At 41.9% G+C, this 18,899-nt stretch overlaps 1 protein-coding gene across 2 annotated transcripts; it reads left to right on the top strand.

Moving 5' to 3' along the window:
* The first annotated feature begins 1,602 nt into the window (after positions 1-1,602).
* CCDC190 (coiled-coil domain containing 190) lies at positions 1,603-18,574 on the top strand. Of its 2 annotated transcripts, XM_015125664.3 has the most exons (5): positions 1,603-1,773; positions 2,812-3,010; positions 6,692-6,818; positions 7,091-7,491; positions 16,183-18,574. In XM_015125664.3, the coding sequence occupies exons 1-5, from the start codon at positions 1,750-1,752 to the stop codon at positions 16,200-16,202; spliced, it is 771 nt and encodes a 256-aa protein (XP_014981150.2). In that variant the 5' UTR covers positions 1,603-1,749; the 3' UTR covers positions 16,203-18,574. The 2 variants fall into 2 exon arrangements, with proteins under 2 accessions (XP_014981150.2, XP_014981143.2); XM_015125657.3 differs by lacking the exon at positions 16,183-18,574 and having other exon boundaries at positions 1,627-1,773; positions 7,091-7,791.
* Positions 18,575-18,899: the final 325 nt, after the last annotated feature.

The following is an 18,899-nucleotide window of genomic DNA, read 5'->3' as shown; positions in this document are numbered from 1 at the left end:
TCAACACTAACCATTTTAAGGTCATGGGCTAGGAGAGAATAGAGGAGGCAGAGATCTTCCTCTGTAACTGCCACATTTGTGATGCTAAGGCACGACTGGCATTTTCCTATCTATTCTTGTGTTCCCATGTTCCCATAGATAGATTTTCCTGTCTATTCTTCATGTTCTCATGTCCTCTGCTTTTGAGATGTGTGGTTTTATGAGGGAGTTCATCTTCACTCAGATCCCTTCTGTCTCTGCCTCCTTCTGGCCCTGCCTGTGATTCCATTTCCCCTCCGGATGAAGCACTGCCTTCCAAGAAGAGCAAAGTGATGACTATACCATGGTTTCCGCCACCTCATATAATCCCTCTGCTCCCTCCCACGGAGCCAGGTCCTCTCTGACATTCTCAGAGGGCTGAGAGTAACTAGGATGGCTTTGACCACCATTCTTTTCCTAGGCACTCCACACTAAGGCTTCTTCTTGCCCTTCAGTCATAGATTATTTCTGCAAGGCTTTCCTCTTCAGTTCCCTCTCAAAATGACATGCAGGAACCAAGCTTTTCTAAGAAATCCCTCACTATCATCAGCTATAGTGGCAACAAAGGGATGGAATGGGGACTGCTCTATTGTTCTGCAGTCAACAAGCCTCTAGCTGGGGGTATGATCCCAATCCCGGTCTCACCTTGTGTAGCATCTCATTCTCCCAGATAATTTTCTTGGAATCCCACCTCATTCATTTAAATTCTGGAGGTGAGGGAATTACCTCATGAGAAAGGATGGGAAAGGAACTACCTCCCACTGCGAGAGTAGCATGTTCTTCCTCCCTGCTATCCCCCGTAATCTCCTTATAATTACTTATTTGCTGGGCAATGATTGTGGTTAGTAGGTCCTGTTTAGCTGCCTGCGTGTCAGTACACTCTGGGGGGATTACCAGGCCCCAGTGTTGGCAGCTCTATTTAGACTGTGGCATATCAGTGCCTCTTATTTTCAGATGAAGCTCCAAGGCAACAGTAAAAATCCCACTCAATATCTTGTTATATAAACAATGGCTCTGCTCAGCCTTCTACTGTAGCTGTTCAAAATATGCGCACAAAAGTTGATTTTAATTTTACTTTGCTTAGTGCTGCTTTCACCACTTTGAAAATCTTGATAAGCACCAAAGTGCTCTGAGCACGTGGAGAGGCCTGGAGAAGGTCACTACAGTGTGCAATAATACAAAATAAATTAACTTCTCTCCTGCACGAAGTGGGCACAGTCATGACAGAAAAAAAAACAGGGTGCTTTCTTTTTGAGGCTGACCTGGTTTTCAAGAAGTAGGAATGAAGGTTAGGGAAGGGAGGTATGGCAAAGAGAGAAAAAAAGAAAAGGAGGGAAAGGAGGAAAGGGTGGGGGAGAGAGAGATTGAGAACACAGACACTCCTTGCTTTCATTCCTGGCTCCCATGGACACAGCCCAGAAGGAGCTCTGTGGGCCCCTCTTGGGACAGGCTAGAAGCTGGCAGGCTTCTTTTACCCACAGAGCTATTTTGAGCTCTGGCCTCTCCAGCAGGGATGAGTGCCATGGCCCAAGGAGCTAGCATTCTTGACCAGGGGAGGTAGGGAGGGATGAAGAGAGCTTTCAAGTGTATTTAACATTCTCCTCACAGCCCTCTCCAACGGGTCTCCCTCTGTCCTTTCTCCAAACACCAGACTCCTAAGTTTACTGAAGAAAAATAAGCTCATTAATCCAGACTCAGCCTAACATAGCAAAAGAAACAAGACATAGTCTGATGGTGAAAACCCTGGATTTGGAGGTAAGTTCTACTGGCCCTGTTCTTTAACAAAAGTTTAGTCTATGCTTTAGACACTAAAACAAGTACCTTAAAATGTATTTCTTTCCCGTGTCCTGACCTTTTCCTCCTTTTTAATGTTAAGCTTTTTTTCTGCATTATAATCACCAAAACTTTTGTTGACAGCAATCTGTTTATATCCTGAGCACATGTTGTGCTCTGAGCTCTGAGAAAAGTGTTAGAGAGACTCAAACGAGAGAAAAATGAGTCCCTACTTAGTGCTATTTAGAGGAGAAAGAAGCAGGTGTGGGCTTAGACATCAGGGTACATGGAGGAAGGAGAGCATCTAAAGTCTGAGAAGATGGGTGAGGACGAGAAGAGGAGCTTTTGCCCAATCTAAGCAGCTTCCCTGGTGTTGCCCAGACTACTCATCATGGATGCTGTTCTACTTTGTAATCAGGATACCCCAATCTTCCACTTTTCGAGAAAGCCCCTTGAGAGTAGGAACTGTGTCTCATTCACCATTACTCTTAGCTTTTAGCATAGCACCTGGCATACAGTAGGATTATAGGCTGAATGAACCTACGCATATGTGAATTAATGAACTGGCAGGGTGCGGGAAGGAATGGCCACGTCCTAAATTCCAAAATCCTCTCCAGATCTCTGAGCAGCCTCTTTGGGAGCCTTTAAGAACAGTAAAAGAGGCTTTTCTTATTGGGTGAATAATGCCTTATATATATAGGCTACCTTTTTTTTCCAAAGAGTAGTTCTTACCTATCTCAATTGATCTTCACACAAATCTGACTGGGAGCTGTGTTGGGGGAGCCTATTGTATTGTATCACTATTTTATTGACAAGGAGGCTGAGGCTCAGAGGAATGACTACCCTCAATCCTTCTGTGTTACTCTGGAAACTCATTTAACAATAGTGTGATTTCATCTGACTAGGCACCTGTGGTTTCAGAAATACACAGGTTCAACCACTGATCTCTGATTAAAAGCTGGGGGTCAGTATCTCAGTCTTCCATTGATCAGGTTAGTTGTGATGCCTTATTGTCTCTAGACCATAAAGAAGATGGAGAGGCACATGGTCAGGCAACAATTGTATAAGCACTTTGATTTGGAGAGGAAGAATGCCAAGCAGGCTGAAGCCAGACTGGACCAAAGGCTGCAGAAACTGGAGGATATCTGCCTCTACCATGTGAAATTGCTGACCTGGGAGCAGAGGCAGCTCCAAAAAGAACTGCAGAAGTTGCAGCAAGGTAAGACTTTCAGGACTGGGGAGGAAGATGCCCCAGAGGCACAGCAGGGCAGTGGGCCCATCACTCCGCTAAGGCCCTTTCAGAGACCTGAGTGCCAAGACAGCAAGAGCTTCTGATCAGAGCCTGGATTTTAGGCTGCCTAGCCTTCCTTGTCCCTCCCCCGTCAATTACATAGCTCCCCCCAGCAGCCTACCTGTAAGCCTTCTTGAGCTAACATTTCTCAGGCTTCCAGTCACTGCCATCGTTCAAGTTAGCTCTTTCTTGCTTAAATCCTTTGTTTTCTTCTTTTAAATTTTATTTTTCATTTTGATTTTCTTTCATTATCTGGGCTGATTTGGTTTCACCCATTTTTTGATATCCGATCTTTCTCTTTTGGATCTAACAACAATTTATTGAGCAGTTACTAATGTGCAAGTCGCTGTCCTAGCCCACTTTATGAAAGTTAAAAAAGAAAGGAAAGAAAAAGTGTCTCTGGAATTAGTACCTCAGCTTCCTCCAATGTCAAATAAAAGTATTTCCTACCTTATGAAGTTATTTGAGGATTCAGTGAGCACTTGGATAAAGGAAGTGCTATATAAGTGCACACTCTTATCCATTAAAAATTGTTACACAATTGAAACCCTTCTACTGTTTTTGTTGAAAATTGTCACAGTTGTACAGTCTGTAGAAACTAGTTCTCCTTTGTTCATCATTAAAATAATTAGATTTTCATATTACTTAAAAATTCAGCACAGGAAAGAAATATCTTGGCTCTTGAAGACTACATCCTTTCTTACTGAAGGCAAGTGCCAGAACTCAGGAGTCTGAAATGGACAGAGCATGTTCAAGAGGAAGGCCAGGTGCTATAAATGAACATAAAATATTTCAGGTCAACAGAGCTTATACATGACATAAATGCCAAGAGTAATAGCCAAATGTCTAGCCTGGGAATTCTTTCTAACCTCCAGCTTTGGGTTTGAAAGATACTCTGAGCAACTAACCGAACTCCTCTGCTTTCAATTTCCCTGTCTGCAATAAATGCTTAAACCAACCTAGAATGAGAGCTCACATACTGGAAAAGGGTCTTAGAAGGCATTTGGTTGATTCCCACTCTTATTCAAAAAGGACACTGAAGATCAGATGGCTACTCTCAGGAGGGTGTACAAAAGGCCAGGCCCTAGTAAGTGGCTGTCCTTGCTGAGTAGAGAGTTGGATTGGAAACAGTATGAATCAGGAGGTAGAAAACTTTGATTCAGGTGCTTCTGCCTCCATATCCTTTGGGAAGTCATATTCTCTCTAAGCCTCAGACTTCTTGACAGTAAAATCAGGGATACAGGAAGGAAGCAATATGTATTAAGTCTCAATATTTCTTAGGCACTGTGCTAGGCAATAGTTTTCCATGATTCATTTAAATGAAATTGTTATTGAGATTCAATTCTTTGCCAGTGAGTAGATTATTTAAGATGCATGTTGCCAGTCCTTTGAGTCAGCAGGTTAGAAATTAGGCTTAAAAATCCACATTTTTAACTGCGATGATACTAAGGCAGATTATTCTGGGACAGGTGTTTTTCAGACCAGACTTTGCAAAACAGCTACTCAGGTAGAGTCTGGAATGCAAATATGAAAAACCGTGGTCTCTGCCCTCAAGGTACTCATATTTACATTGGAGAGTAGTTCCGCTTATAAAAAATGATTATCAAAACTGCTAATTGAGTTCTTCGCAAAGTAGGGCAGGAACATAAAAAGGTTCCTGTGTCTATCAAAGGGCTTTAGCTAAGATTTCCCAAAAGACACAGTATGTGAGCAGAATCTTAGAGGAGGAGGAGAATGGGGAAAGGGTGGGAAGTTTGTCAGGAGGACATATGGAATGGGGCCACTCCCGGCAAAAGGAAGAGTATGTACAAAGGCACATAAGTGAGCACTGCTTGCCTCAAATAGCTCAGTACTGCAGGCACGTGACATGGAAGTGGGGAAGAGGAGAACGTGTAGGTGCAGTTTTCAGAGACAACGCAAAATAGCCAATGTCTCCAATCCAATCCAATCATGAATGACTTCACAGGTCTTGCAAAAGAGTTGAGAGTTCACCCTGTAGGGTTTGAGACTGGTGAAAATTACATGCTCAAATGTTAAAAAGATCATTCTGGGTGCAAAGTTTAAGGTAAAACAGACCTCATGCTATAGTCAGAGTAGACCTGATAGAATTACAAAGTTCAGGCCATGGTTTCAAGGCCTAAACTAGGGCATTGGTCAGGTGAAGCAAATGAGAAGACGAGCATCTCAAGATATTTAGAAAGTAGAATTGTTGGAGCTTTAAGACTAAATATATGTCCAAGGGTAAAGAAAACCAGAATCTAAAGTATATTGCCTGGCACAAAGTAGGTGCTCAAATGAGCTTGTCAAATCTGGTAACTGGGTGGGTAGAAGTACCATACCTTCACAGAGAGAACATTGGAGAAATATCAAGTTTCAAAGAAAAGATATGTTCATTTCTCAACCTATTATCCCCGTAGGTCTAAACTTCAGAAGACAGACCTTGCTGGGAGAAGTAGCTCAAAATCCCTCAGTTTATATGGAATAGGTGAAGTTCTTACATGTCCGAGACCCCCACAAAAGACCCCAAGGAGAAAACAAAGGATGAGAGGCTCACAAAGAACTCTTCCTTGTTCTGATCGCTTCACAAAGAAGCGATCATATGAAAGAGTATTAGGAGTTCAATGTGAATTCTAGGTTCCCTATCTGGTCATATTCCCTCTGCTTGGTGCCTATTAACCGAACTGTAGATTTAAAGAATTCTGTCCCATGAGCAAAACTAGTCCAAGACTTTCAACTCTAAAGGACCAGTTCATGAGATGTCTTAAAAACTAATTGAGTTCTCCATAGCAGCTATGTCTGCAAGATGCTAAAACATCAACTCAACAAGTGAAAAGTCCACTTAGTCATGGCTGGCAGTTGCAAACTCACAGTTGGGTAGGAGGTCACATAATTGCGGTGAAGGAGACAATCCACTCACACCCAGTCATTTTGTTTTTGAAAACATTGTGCTTGCCAAGTAAAATGTTCAAAGGAAACCTCCACGGGCTTAGCCAGTTTAAACCTCTGATCTTAGTGTTTCTAAATCCTCTTTAACATATACTAGGTAAATACTGGAAAACTGCTTTAAATTTTTCCGTTTCCATCTATCACACCAGATGAACCTAATGTGTAATATACACCAAGGTTTATACACATTGGTTTTCTGAAAGCCCAGTTTACAGAATTCTTTTTCTTCTTCTTATGTTGGTTTTCTAGGGCTGCCATAACAAAGAACTACAAACTGGGTGCCTTAAACAACAAAAATGTATTGCCTTACAATTCTAGAGTCTGGAAATTCAAAATCAATATGTCAGACATGTTGGTTCCTTCTGAAAACTGTGAAGGAAGGCTCTGTTGCAGGCCTCTCTCCTTGGCTTATAGATGGCTGTCTTCTCCCTGTGTCTCTTAGTGCTCTCCCTGTATGTGTCTGTGTGTTCTAAGTTCCTTTCCTTATAAGGACACCAGTAATATAGGATTAGGACCCACCCTAGTGACCGCATTTTAATTTTGTTATCTCTGTAAGATCTTATCTCCAAATAAAGTCCCACTCTGAGGTACTGGGGGTTAGGACTTGAAAGTAAAAAATGTAAAGACACAATCCAACTCATAACACTTCTTAATTAACTCAAGCAAAAACCATGAAGAAAAAGTTCTCCTCTTATTTGGGGAATGGAATTCAGAAGAGACCAGAAGATGTTCTCATGTTCTCACCACAGGGAGGGCAGCAGCACAGAGCCCCACAGGCTAAGAAAATGAGGTAAGAACTTGATTACTAAACTCATGGGTATGACATTAAGTCCCTCTTCCCAACTGACCTCTTTAAACTGTTTTCCTGAAGAAATGCTCCGTTCCCCTTCTTAAGTGAGACATTTTCCCTACATTGTTACCATTCAATTTCACCCACCACCCCATTCCCACCTATATTACCTTGGCTGATACTGAAGAGGACCACATTCTAGTAAGTTGAAAGGTCTAAAGAAGAGGCTCTTTATTGGTTTTCAGAGATCTTTCTTTTATCTCCTTTCTCAGAGCATTGGCAACCCGTGTGACCCAAGACACATACAAAAGCAAATCCCAGCTGCCTCCTTCACATGATCCTGGCCTCAAAGACTCCATGAAGAGCAAAGAGCAGCTACTCTCTCAAAATAAGAGAACTGCCTGCTTCACGAAAGAGCAACCACAAGCCCAAGAGAAAGATTCTGTGAATCCACCTAAGGACGTAGACTCCAGCAAGAGCATCTCTGTTCTATGCCAAAATCAAGAGGTTTCCACCAACACCATAGAACAAGGTCCTAGTTCCAGCCTAGCTCGTAATAGTGGAACGGCACATGCTGATAAGACCAGATCAAAAGATGTTGCTGTAAAGCCAGATGGGAACACTGGAAAACAAATTCCTCCAAATCACACGGAATGTGCAGGAAGCTTCGAAGGTGAGTTCACGAAGCCAGCCTTCTTAGAGTTGCTTTCAAAGGCCAGAAATGTGCATTATCTCCGGCACAGGGTGCCCCCTGAGTCTGAGAGGTTGCTTAGCATTGGGGAGGTATTTGGGCATGGGGAATCCCTGGAAGGCAGGCGAGGAGTGTGAAAATAGAGCGCCTTCTAAGTTTCTTCCTCTCTAACCATTTAACATAGCCTGATAATAACATATTCCATTATTGCTAAGGAAATGTGCTCCTCAAATGGCTATATTAAGCAATACAGAGAAAAACAAATAAACATAATTGAGTTACAATTTTATTTTAAACTTCCTATTATTTTCTGGGAATATAATATTTCTTGAATGAACAATGCTAATATATGAAAAAGGAGGGGAGGAATGAATCTTCTGAAAGTGCTTTTTAAGGGATGTGTTTATGATGTCATCAACAGTATGAATATATATTGATGACTGGACTTGGGAAAACAGTAAGAGTCTTGCTTTCAGGGACTTCCGGTTTCTTCTAGGAGATTCTCATGGTGCCACCTGCTGGCAAAACGGCGTAGCTATTCTCTTTTTTTAGTTTGATATACAGTAGTGGTAGGAATAGGAATGCGATTGTAAACATGTACTGTAACATGGTCTGCAAAGAAAACCCGCTCTTTAACCACACCCATGTGCTTTCTTTGGAAGCCGTTTCCTTCTTTCCTTTATTTACAGATAGCTCCATTTTAGTTTTCACCTTCCCACTTTCAACCTGCTCCTATCAAATTTTTTGAATCCTATTGAAAGAATAATGGACAATCTTTTCCGTCTCGTATCTTTGAGAATCAAAGGATTTTAAAAACTTTTAATCATCTCCCAACGTGCTGTCAAATGCATAGCAGACTCTATCAAAACGATTTCACTGTAAAATGAGAGGTACTAACATTGTTAACAAGTTATTGTTTCAAGTAGGCCTCTATGACTTGGCCTACATTGTAAAAGAATCGATTAGATTTTGTTTCCCATTCAAGGGATCCAAATATCACACTAAAAATAAGTAGTATCATAAGTCATCAGAAAACAATAGCTTTTTGTTAACACATTTAAACTTATTGTCTACCTAATGAAGTGTAGAATAAAATCATCACCACTTTTTATCTATACTGACTTTATTAGGAAAATCATCTTGCGCCATAGGTCTCAAAGAAATCATGCCTCTATGGTGGATAAATTCAAATCTTCAGCCCAATAACAAATTTTAATTCCAGAAGTATAAACTTGAGGGCCTATTTCATATCTGGCATCCATACTTGATGTAACCCAGCCTGGGATATTTTGATGAAACAAGGTTATTTAGCTCAGAAATGATAAAGGACCCCAACCTACTAATATGACAAAGGGCCTGCAATGAAGATTAATTCATATTTAATTTATAGTTCATTAAATATAAATTTGAAGTACATTTAGTTTGAAAACATTTCATTTAATTCAGATTTAGAATTCCTGTGTTTAAAAATAGCAATTCCTAATAGCTCCTATTTTTCAGTACCTCCCCCCATCCTGGCACATTCCACACAGCATGCCAACTGATCCTCAAAACAATGCTGCAAAATAGTTTTCTTTATCCCCATTCCACAGATAAGGAAATTGAGGGAAGAGTGGTGGCAACTTGCTAGTAGATGGCAGTCTAGCATTTGATCTCTCCTCTACTCAATTTCCTTGCTCACACTCTTTCATTACACCACACTACCACCTATCTGAAGACAAAAGCTTAGATCAAACATGTGAGAGTCAGTTTCATTAGCCCAGCCTCTGACCTTCAATGGGGAGACAATACTTTATAGTGAAAAGAACACAAGAAATCTGCTACTGCCAAGATTTTCTTCCATGAAGCAAAGCAGCAGAGGAAGATAGGCCACAGGTGACAGAACTGATTCACGAAAACTTAACTTATTTGCACCAGCCATGCTTGGGCCAACAGGAATAGGCATACAACAATTAGAGAACCCCTTTGTAAACTGCACAAGCTCTTTCCTAAAATGTCTTTCTTCTTGCCTTCTACGCAAGCCTTGCCTATCATCATCACAATTCTCCCTCAAGGCTGAGTCCTGAGTGAATGGTTTGTCACTACTAAGTGGGTCTTTTCACTGTACTAGCTATCACAGTTAGAAGGGGCCATCACAAGGCAGAGGGAGCCAGCCTCAGCCCACACCTCTGTTCTACTTGGTTCCACGCCCTCTGCTCCAAGTCCACCTCACTCCTGCCATCTACAGAAGGGAACATTCTGCATGTTCCTCCTTGCTGTCTTGCTTGTGTCTTCATATACATCTGACAGACCCAGATCTGTCTGCACTTTTAAAATCAGTATTTTAGTATATCCTGTTTTAAATATTCCCTGCATTGCCACAAATTATACATTTAAAAATCTTCTAACCACCTCGATGTTATCTTCTTATCATTTAGTCTAATACATTTTCCTTCTTCAATACAATGGATGTAATACTCTGATTAGTACAACTTAACACAATCAAAGAGAACGCTGCTGCATGGAGCCTTTCTTGCGTAACTCATTAAATTCTAAAGAACAGTTTAAATCCTTAATCCTCGCACGGCACATGGTGTTCTAGGATGGCTTGCTCTCGACTAGGCACAGTTACTGTGCTTATACCAGTGGTTCTCAGCTAGGAGCAAATGTGCCCCCCCGCCCCCAAAAAACATCTAGCACTGTCCAGAGGTATTTCTGGTTGTCACAACTGAGGTGAGGGGGCTGCTACTGGAGTCTAGTACGTAGGGACCATAAATTCTATAATACATGGAGCAGCCCTCTAAAACAAAGAATTAACAAGCACAAAACATCAATAGTGCCAAGATTGGAAACTCCACCCTGTACCATTACATTAAATATTCACAAAACCTTCTGAGATAGAAAATCAGGGAGATACTTGCTGCCATTTTACAGATAAAGAAACTGAGGCTCATGGTAAGTAAAATAGCTTTCTCCATACCAGAATGTGGATGAGGAACGAAGACGAGGATACTCTTTTCCCATACTCTCCTCTCAAAGAAGATGGGGAATGACACGTGTCCGATGGCTCCTGCCCTCATTTTCAGTTAAGAAATGCTTTCAACCCTACAAATACAAATCTTTAACATTCAAATTAGTAACAAATGGTTAAAAGGGATAATTTATACTTCAATTTTGAGGAAACATTTTTATTGCATTCATCCATTCATTCATTCAGAGATGTACTGGGGACAGATAATCCCTTCCCCGTTTCCTCCCCCATGAGGAAGAAGGAGCTTTTGACTTGTTGCCTTAACTCATTCAATGCGAAGAGATTCCATTTCTCACCTAGAGACAGAGGCAGCTGGAAACTCCCAGAGGTAGAGACTCAGCCTCTCACCCAGGGTCCCCAGGTCCTGGAGGCTACTAAAGAGCACCCTGAAGGATCTCACAATCCTCAGTGTGGGAGGAAGGTTGGGTAAGTTGTTACCAGGAACACTGGAGGGACCAGCTCCTCTCAAGGTGAAATGAGCCTTGAAGGAAGGGCAGAGGAAATCACTCTTGGGCAAGTGTTTTGCCCTCACATCAAGAGTACCAGGGAAGCAGAGAGCACCAGTCCAAACAGACGTCAGCAGCCCAACCTCACCATTGACAACCAGAATAGCAAGCAACCATTGCAAAAAAAAAGGCGGGGGGAGGAGCCAGAGGTGTGTGAACAATTGCATGAACCAACTCATTCCCTCACCTCCACCCACACCTACTGGATCAGGCATTCAGGCACTGAAGACAGAAGAAGGGAGAGCAGGCAGCCAGGTCCTCCTCTTCTGCCTGAGGCCACTGCAGTAGAACAGAAGTTCTACCAGGTGGGGAAGGAAGACTGTAAACTGGACAAGAACCATAAGTAATAATAACCTAAATGCAGTTAAATGAATATCTACTGGCAGTAAAACTTTTAGAACAGAAGTGCATGGAAGTTATCAGATCAGACTGAAGTAATATTAAGCAAAGTTGGTCACAGTTATTGGGGGTAAGAAAAGATAACCATTCCATATTTATACCTCACCAAACTGAGATTTTTCAACTTAACCTATATAAAGATGCATTGCACTGAATTACACTGACTATAAGAAACACAGGTCTTTATTATATGGTCCTCATCTCAATGTGGCTTGGGGCATGTGTGGCCCCCTTAAGATTTATAGGAAAAAAATGTTTTACATAATTAGGCATAATGCAAACTATCCCCTAACTTTTCCACCTTCCCACCACTATTGTGAATATGTTGCTGCTCTGTGTCCTAATAGTAGGCATCATTAAAAAATTGTAAACAAAATTTAATGTAATTAGTTAAATTATTTTGAACTACTCAAGTTTAATCCCATTGAACTGGTTGCATGAAACTGGGCAACGAGGAAACTTTCCTGGTAAAAGGAAAACACATACAAATACACATAAAAAGACTCCAAATACATGTAGCACATTTTGGTCAGAATCAAACTGAATACTTGCATGGACCCTTTCAACTCAAAATTATTAATAAAACTAAATCTTACTTTAAAAATGTGTGATAAACAAAATGTATGCATGCTATATATAAAGATGTCAATGCAATTCACAACTGGAAAATTTTTGAATATTCTGAGGACTATTTGTTCATAGTGAGGTGGAAGAAATGAGGCAAACAGCATAGACCAAGGGTTCAAAACTAAAGGACAAGAGCTAGGATTGCCAAACCAAGTGACTGATTCAGCTGTGGAGAGAGCAACAGAAAGTGAGCAAGCATCTGCCTGCATCACTGAGACCTCAGCCTACTTTCCTCCTGGCTTCCCCTGGAGCTCCAGCAAGTAGGATAGTATGAGCAGAATAATAGTGATGCTAGTAATTATTTTGATACTATTAAATGAAAGAGCAGATACATTTTACATAAGAGGTATAAGAATTCATATTTGAATGATATTTTTTCTTAGAGGATTTTCCTCTCATTTTCCTTGGGGAGTACACACTCATTCAGACACTGAGACCCACAACAATCTTTTTAAAAATGGCCATAAAAAGAAGGTGCCCCCAAGGACTCAGATGGTAGTTCACTACAAGCACTCATACCCGCAGTATGCTAGCTATCAGTATGCTGGAGGGAGGTGATCATGTTTCAGGGAACTAAGGGTGAATGGCAACCCTAATACACTTTTTTAAGTCCCAGCAAATTTTGGTAAAAACATTTGGCAGTGTCTTTATCCAGGTCTGTCTGAAAACTACAAGCAAAATGAAGTATAAGTTGGTGTGATGGTTAATACTAGGTGTCAACTTGACTGAGTCAACGTATTGATCCTGGGTGTGTCTGTGAGGGTGTTGCCAAAGGAGATTAACATTTGAGTCAATGGACTGGGAAGGCAGACCCACCCTCCATCTGGGTGGGCACCATCTAATCAGCTGCCAGCACAGCTAGAATATAAAGCAAGCAGAAAATGTGAAAAGACTAGACTGGCCCAGCCTCCCAGGCTATATCTTTCTCCCGTGCTGGAGGCTTCCTGTCCTCAAACATTGGACTCCAAGTTGTTCAGGTTTGGGATTCAGACTGGCTCTCCTTGCTCCTCAGCCTGCGGACAACCTATTATAGGATCTCGTGATTGTGTAAGTTAATACTTAATAAACTCCCCTATATATATCTGTTATGGGGATATATACATATATACATATATATGTCTATCCTATTAGTTCTGTCCCTCTAGATAACCCCAACTAATACAGTTGGGTCCCAACATAAAGAAAACTAAAATTAATTGAGTTTGGACTAAAAATGACATTTGGCATAGTCTATAGGAACAGAATTAAAAATCTGGACAGAAAGAGATCAGCAAGATAAGGCAATTCTAGGAATCACAGGGAACTTAAGAACATGTTATCTTGTGGTTCTAACTCCATCCCTTACTAAACCAAGTGAGACTTCTCTTAAACACAAAAGCTGGCAGATCTCAGTTTTACTGCCCCCAAATATCTTTGTTTCTGTAGCAGAAGTACTAACAACTGGTGTCATGACCAAACAGAAAAAAAAAAAAAAAAAAAAAAAAGTCCCTAATACAAGTTTTAATACAAAGCCTTGACAGGGACCTCAATTCTAAAATCAAGACTTTTCCTTAATTATCCAAGCAGCAGTAAGATAAGAGGCTTTTTCTTATAACAACTGATTCCCAAGGGTCATTCTTTCATTATAGAAAGCCTATACCGACTTTCCTTTTGCCTCATAGCTAACTCTCCAGGGATGGAAAATAATTCACACTCAGGAGAATGTACTTTGGCTCAGGGTAATCTGCAACTTACCCATACTTTGCCATTTAATCCTAAATATCACTAAAAAAATTAACAAAACTATATTAGTAACAGAAATAACTATCTTATTTATACTAGTCGTTTTGGGGTTTTTCCATAGGATATTGGAATTGGTAGAATTTTGGGGGTTAACCAGCTTAACCCCAGTTCAAAGGTATGAAGTTACTTCTTCAAAACACACCAAAATGAACACTTTCCCACCAAAGAACGTTAGTTTAGAATTGAAAGTTTGTTCACCCTGTGTAAACCAATGCTGCCCTCTAGTGGTGAAGGTGGCAAGTTCAAGCAAGTCACCTTGAGGGCCAGGAAATTTACCTAATTTTTTAGAAAACAGTACTAGTAGTGTCAGTTATTTTTAGAATTCCATTGATTTGTGGATTTTAAAGAGCTTCAGAGTTATTTGGAAGAAATACAATTACAGCTTTAGTCAAAATGCATGGATTTTAATGCACATGAATCAGATTTTATTTCTGTGCCTGCCTTTGGAGTACAAACCTTGGGATGCCTCTGAATTACAAACTCCTGCCTTTTAGTGTGGCCCAATTTGAAGAGGAACTGCTTGAGCTGGAAAGTGAACTGTGTTACCCAAAAGACATGGCAGCCCTGGAATTGGCAAGATGTATCTGTGACTCCTAGGAAATTACTGAAATTTTTGGTTCTTTGACCAAATGTTATCTAAGCCAATTAGTTTTCAGGAATCTAGTAGGATCCAAGGTAAGCATCAGGCAGTGCTCAATGGCTCACACCTGTAATCTCAGCACTTGGGGAGGCTGAAGTGGGTGGATCACCTGAGGTCAGGAGTTCGAGACCAGCCTGGGCAACACAGTAATTAGGCTAATACAATTTCCCAAAGAGTATTGCAAAAGATCTTGCTAGGTGCTGTCAGAAAAAAAGGACTCTGGGTTAAAATAAATTTGGAGAAACCTGGGTTAAACAATGAAAACAAATTTCTCTATGAGACTTCTCTAAACCTTTGATATGCTAATGTCACTGTGAATGTCAAGGGGGAAATCACACCACACTGAATTCCACCAAATAATATGACCGTGAAAACTTTGTCCAAAGATCATCTCCAGGGACTATTACAATCCACAAAGCATACGTCAGAAACAGTTTCCTGGAATAAAAAATAGATTAAGACAGGCTTTTTAAGATTAAGACAGGTCTGCCGGGCGCGGTGGCTCACGCCTGTAATCCCAGCACTTTGGGAGGCCAAGGCCGGCGGATCACAAGGTCAGGAGATCCAGACCACGGTGAAACCCCGTCTCTACTAAAAGTACAAAAAATTAGCCGGGCGCGTTGGCGGGCGCCTGTAGTCCCAGCTACTCGGGAGGCTGAGGCAAGAGAATGGCGTGAACCCGGGAGTCGGAGCTTGCAGTGAGCCGAGATCGCGCCACTGCACTCCAGGCTGGGCGACAGAGCGAGACTCCCTCTCAAAAAAAAAAAAAAAAGAGGCCGGGCGCGGTGGCTCAAGCCTGTAATCCCAGCACTTTGGGAGGCCGAGGCGGGTGGATCACGTGGTCAGGAGATCGAGACTATCCTGGCTAACATGGTGAAACCCCGTCTCTACTAAAAATACAAAAAACTAGCCGGGCGCGGTGGCGGGCGCCTGTAGTCTCAGCTACTCGGGAGGCTGAGGCGGGAGAATGGCGTGAACCCGGGAGGCGGAGCTTGCAGTGAGCCGAGATCACGCCACTGCACTCCAGCCTGGGAGACACAGCGAGACTCCGTCTCAAAAAAAAAAAAAAGAAAAAAAGAAAAAAAAAGAAAGAAAGAAAGTTAAGACAGGTCAAATAGTCAGCAAAGACCTCATAAATTCCAGATGGCAATAGCAGGAATGACATTTTCCTTAGAAGATATTTTCCTCCATTTTTCTTACAGGTATTCCCACATACACATGGCATACACCTGTTCACAAGTGCACACATACACACACAAAAGGTTGCCACACCCACACTCAAAAATATTGTTAGAATTAAATAGAAATGTTAAGAAGCTGGGCCGGGCACGGTGACTCACGCCTATAATGCCAGCACTTTGGGAGGCTGAGGAAGGCGGATCACGAGGTCTGGAGATCGAGACCATCCTGGGTAACACAGTGAAACTCCGTCTCTACTGAAAATACAAAAAATTAGCTGGGCGTGGTGTCGGGCGCCTGTAATCCCAGCTGCTCGGGAGGCTGAGGCAGGAGAATGGCGTGAACCCGGGAGGTGGAGCTTGCAGTGAGCCAAGATCAGGCCACTGCACTCCAGCCTGGGCGACAAAGCGAAACTCCATCTCAAAAAGAAAAAAAAAAAAAAAAGAAGCTAGAAAAATATCTTTGGCTGTTTTGGCTGGTTCATATGTGTTACATGTGTTCTCAGGGGTAGTCTTTGCTTCATTTTACAGATGAGAAATCTGAAGCTTAGAGATTTTGAACTTCAGAAGTCCAGCAAGATCCTAAACAGGCAGCAAGTGCTGAGCTGGGGACCAAGCCTACTTCTATCTAGCTCTAAGGACCCTGTTCTCCCCACTACATGATACCATCTAGCTTACGTCCATCCAAAAGTTCAACAATGGCAACAAAAGTGCCCGCTGATGCAGGCACTGTGCTTGGGGCTAAGGGTGAACACAGATCCCACGCAGTGATCTTGTTTGCCTTCTAATCAACAGGCCCCAAAGCAAATTAAACAAAAAAATGGTGTTACAGTCACAGCTGCTACCTATTTCCTCACATCTATCGCAAATGATAAACATCAGTCATGGTCATTCTTTCCTTCTTGCCAGAGGCCTGTTTGGGAAAGAGTATGTGACTCAATCCTTGTCAGTTAGACATGAAGGGAAGTCTCCTGAAGACTTCTGGGAAAGATATTCCCATTCCTAAGAAATAGACACAGAGAAAACAGTTGTTTCCATCCTTTAGACACTGTCCTATCTGGATGTGACTTCCTAGATGTTGCGTCTGGAAGATCTGCTACAGTCATCCTGCTCCAGGGGGAGGAGGAAGCCCAGGGAGAGAGGAGCAGGAGATAAGCTGCTGAACGGATGTGCTGAAGAGCTGGAGAAGTGGGAGATTCAGATAATGAAAAGCTTGATATTGAGGGGACTACATAACTGACCGTCTAAACGAACACTTCCAAGAGTGAAAAGGGATGCTCCTAATAAATAAACTGAGACCATGTGTGGTGGCTCACGCTTGTAATCCTAGCACTTTGGGAGCCCGAGGCAGGAGGATTGCCTGAGCTCAGGAGTTCAAGACCAGCCTGGGCAACACGGTGAAACCCTGTCTCTACTAAAATACAAAAAATTAGCCGGGCGTGGCTGTGTGCATCTGCAATCTCAGCTACTCAGGAGGCTGAGACAGGAAAATCACTTGAACCCCAGCAGCGGAGGCTGCAGTGAGCGGAGATCAGGCCACTGCACTCCAGCCTGGGTGGCAGAGCAAGACCATCTTCAAAAAAAAAGTAACAATCAAAAAAATAAATAAACTGGGACAAAAGGCATACAATGGAATAACCTACTTACATACCATGCTGATCAGTCTGGACTTTGTCCCGGCCTGGCTACTTCAGAGCTTTTAAAAGGTTAGAGCCACTTCTGGAATTTATATACATCTTTCTGGCTGCTACAGACAAAAGGGCTTCCAGGACAGGCCAAGAATCAGGGCATAAAACTGTAGGTCTGGCTAACATGAGAGAGGTTGAGGGATCCAATGAGGGCAGGGTGTAGATCAAGAGGAGGGGAAGATTAGAAAAGTGGTCAAGAGGAAGAACACGGTGGCTGGCTAGGCCTGAAGAAAGAAGGTAAGGTGGGGTTCAGGTCCCTGGCTTGGGCGTCTTCATGAAAGATGATGCCATTTCCAAGAACTGGGAAAATCCAAGGAGTAATGGCCTTCCCCTCTTGCTGGGGACACCCTGGCAACCAAATTCTGAAGGCTGCGGGACGCTAAGCTCACTGGACCTGCTGCATGGACTTGTACATAAGACGCTATCTTGATGTAGAAAGTAACTTGGAGGTTGGGAGACCTGTGTTAGCTCTCTCAATCCTTCTGGCAGAGATTAGCAATGAGAAAAAAATGGAAGAAAGAGAATTAGATAGTGGCTAGGAGTCCGGTAGAAACTGTCAACAAGTGGAGATTGAGGGCAATATATTGCAATGTGTATGAGGCACAGGACACATCAGGGAGACAAAATCTTGCCTGTGGCAGGAGCTACTTCATGCCTGGATTTTTAGTCACTCCTATGTTGTGACTATAGTCAAGTCATTCTCTTTCTTCCAAGAATCAATCTCTTTCTTTTCTCTCCTTGTTATTTTATCAGTTTTAATACAACTGGGGGAGGTTGAATTTTATTAAGCATTCTGTTACACAATTAAGATAGTATATGCAACATGTTGGTTGCTGGCCAGGGGCTAAAACACACACTGCTGTATTGCTTGAGATTGATTCATTCAACAAATATCTGTATTGAACACCATTCTGTGATTGGTGCTGTTCTTTCATTACAGAAAATAGAAAATAAGGTATGATTGTTGCACTCATGGCCAACTTCTAGGCTGCTTGTTCATGCTTGTGAAGCTAATTTAATAAAGATGTCTGATAGATGGGTATTTGTGAAACACACACACACACACACACACACCACTCTGTCTCCTCCCAACCTCCAAATAAATCACACATCATATTTCTCTACAAGAGCCAAAAGTGCTCTTGGGGATATTAAACTGAAAGAAACCTTGAATGTGATCAAGACAAAAGACAGTTTTTGTAAATTAATAATAAATTTTCTCTTTTCTTATTGTAGAATTTTTTTTTTCTTGCAGAAGACTGGTCTGAATCTAAGAAGACTTTTTCTGTGCTTCATCTTCAGTGCTTTCAAAACAGCATTTCTTATATAAAACTACCATAGCTGGTAATGGTCAAAGTGACAGTGGTCTTTAGGATGAACTAAGAAGTAGAGAATTTCTTAAGGGAAAACTCTTTTTGGTTAATACCATACTCTCCTTTATTTGGCAGTTCATGCAATGCATATCTCTTGTCTACTTTGTATAAAGGCCCTGTTCCAGGGTTGGAAACACAGAAAATCCTCCTCTTGGAGCATCTACTCTGGCAGGAGAGCCAAACAATA

Source organism: Macaca mulatta, chromosome 1, assembly GCF_049350105.2.
Source record: "Macaca mulatta isolate MMU2019108-1 chromosome 1, T2T-MMU8v2.0, whole genome shotgun sequence".
NCBI lineage: Eukaryota > Metazoa > Chordata > Mammalia > Primates > Cercopithecidae > Macaca > Macaca mulatta.
Note: the sequence above shows the minus strand (reverse complement) of the source record. Positions and strands in the feature narration are given on the sequence as shown.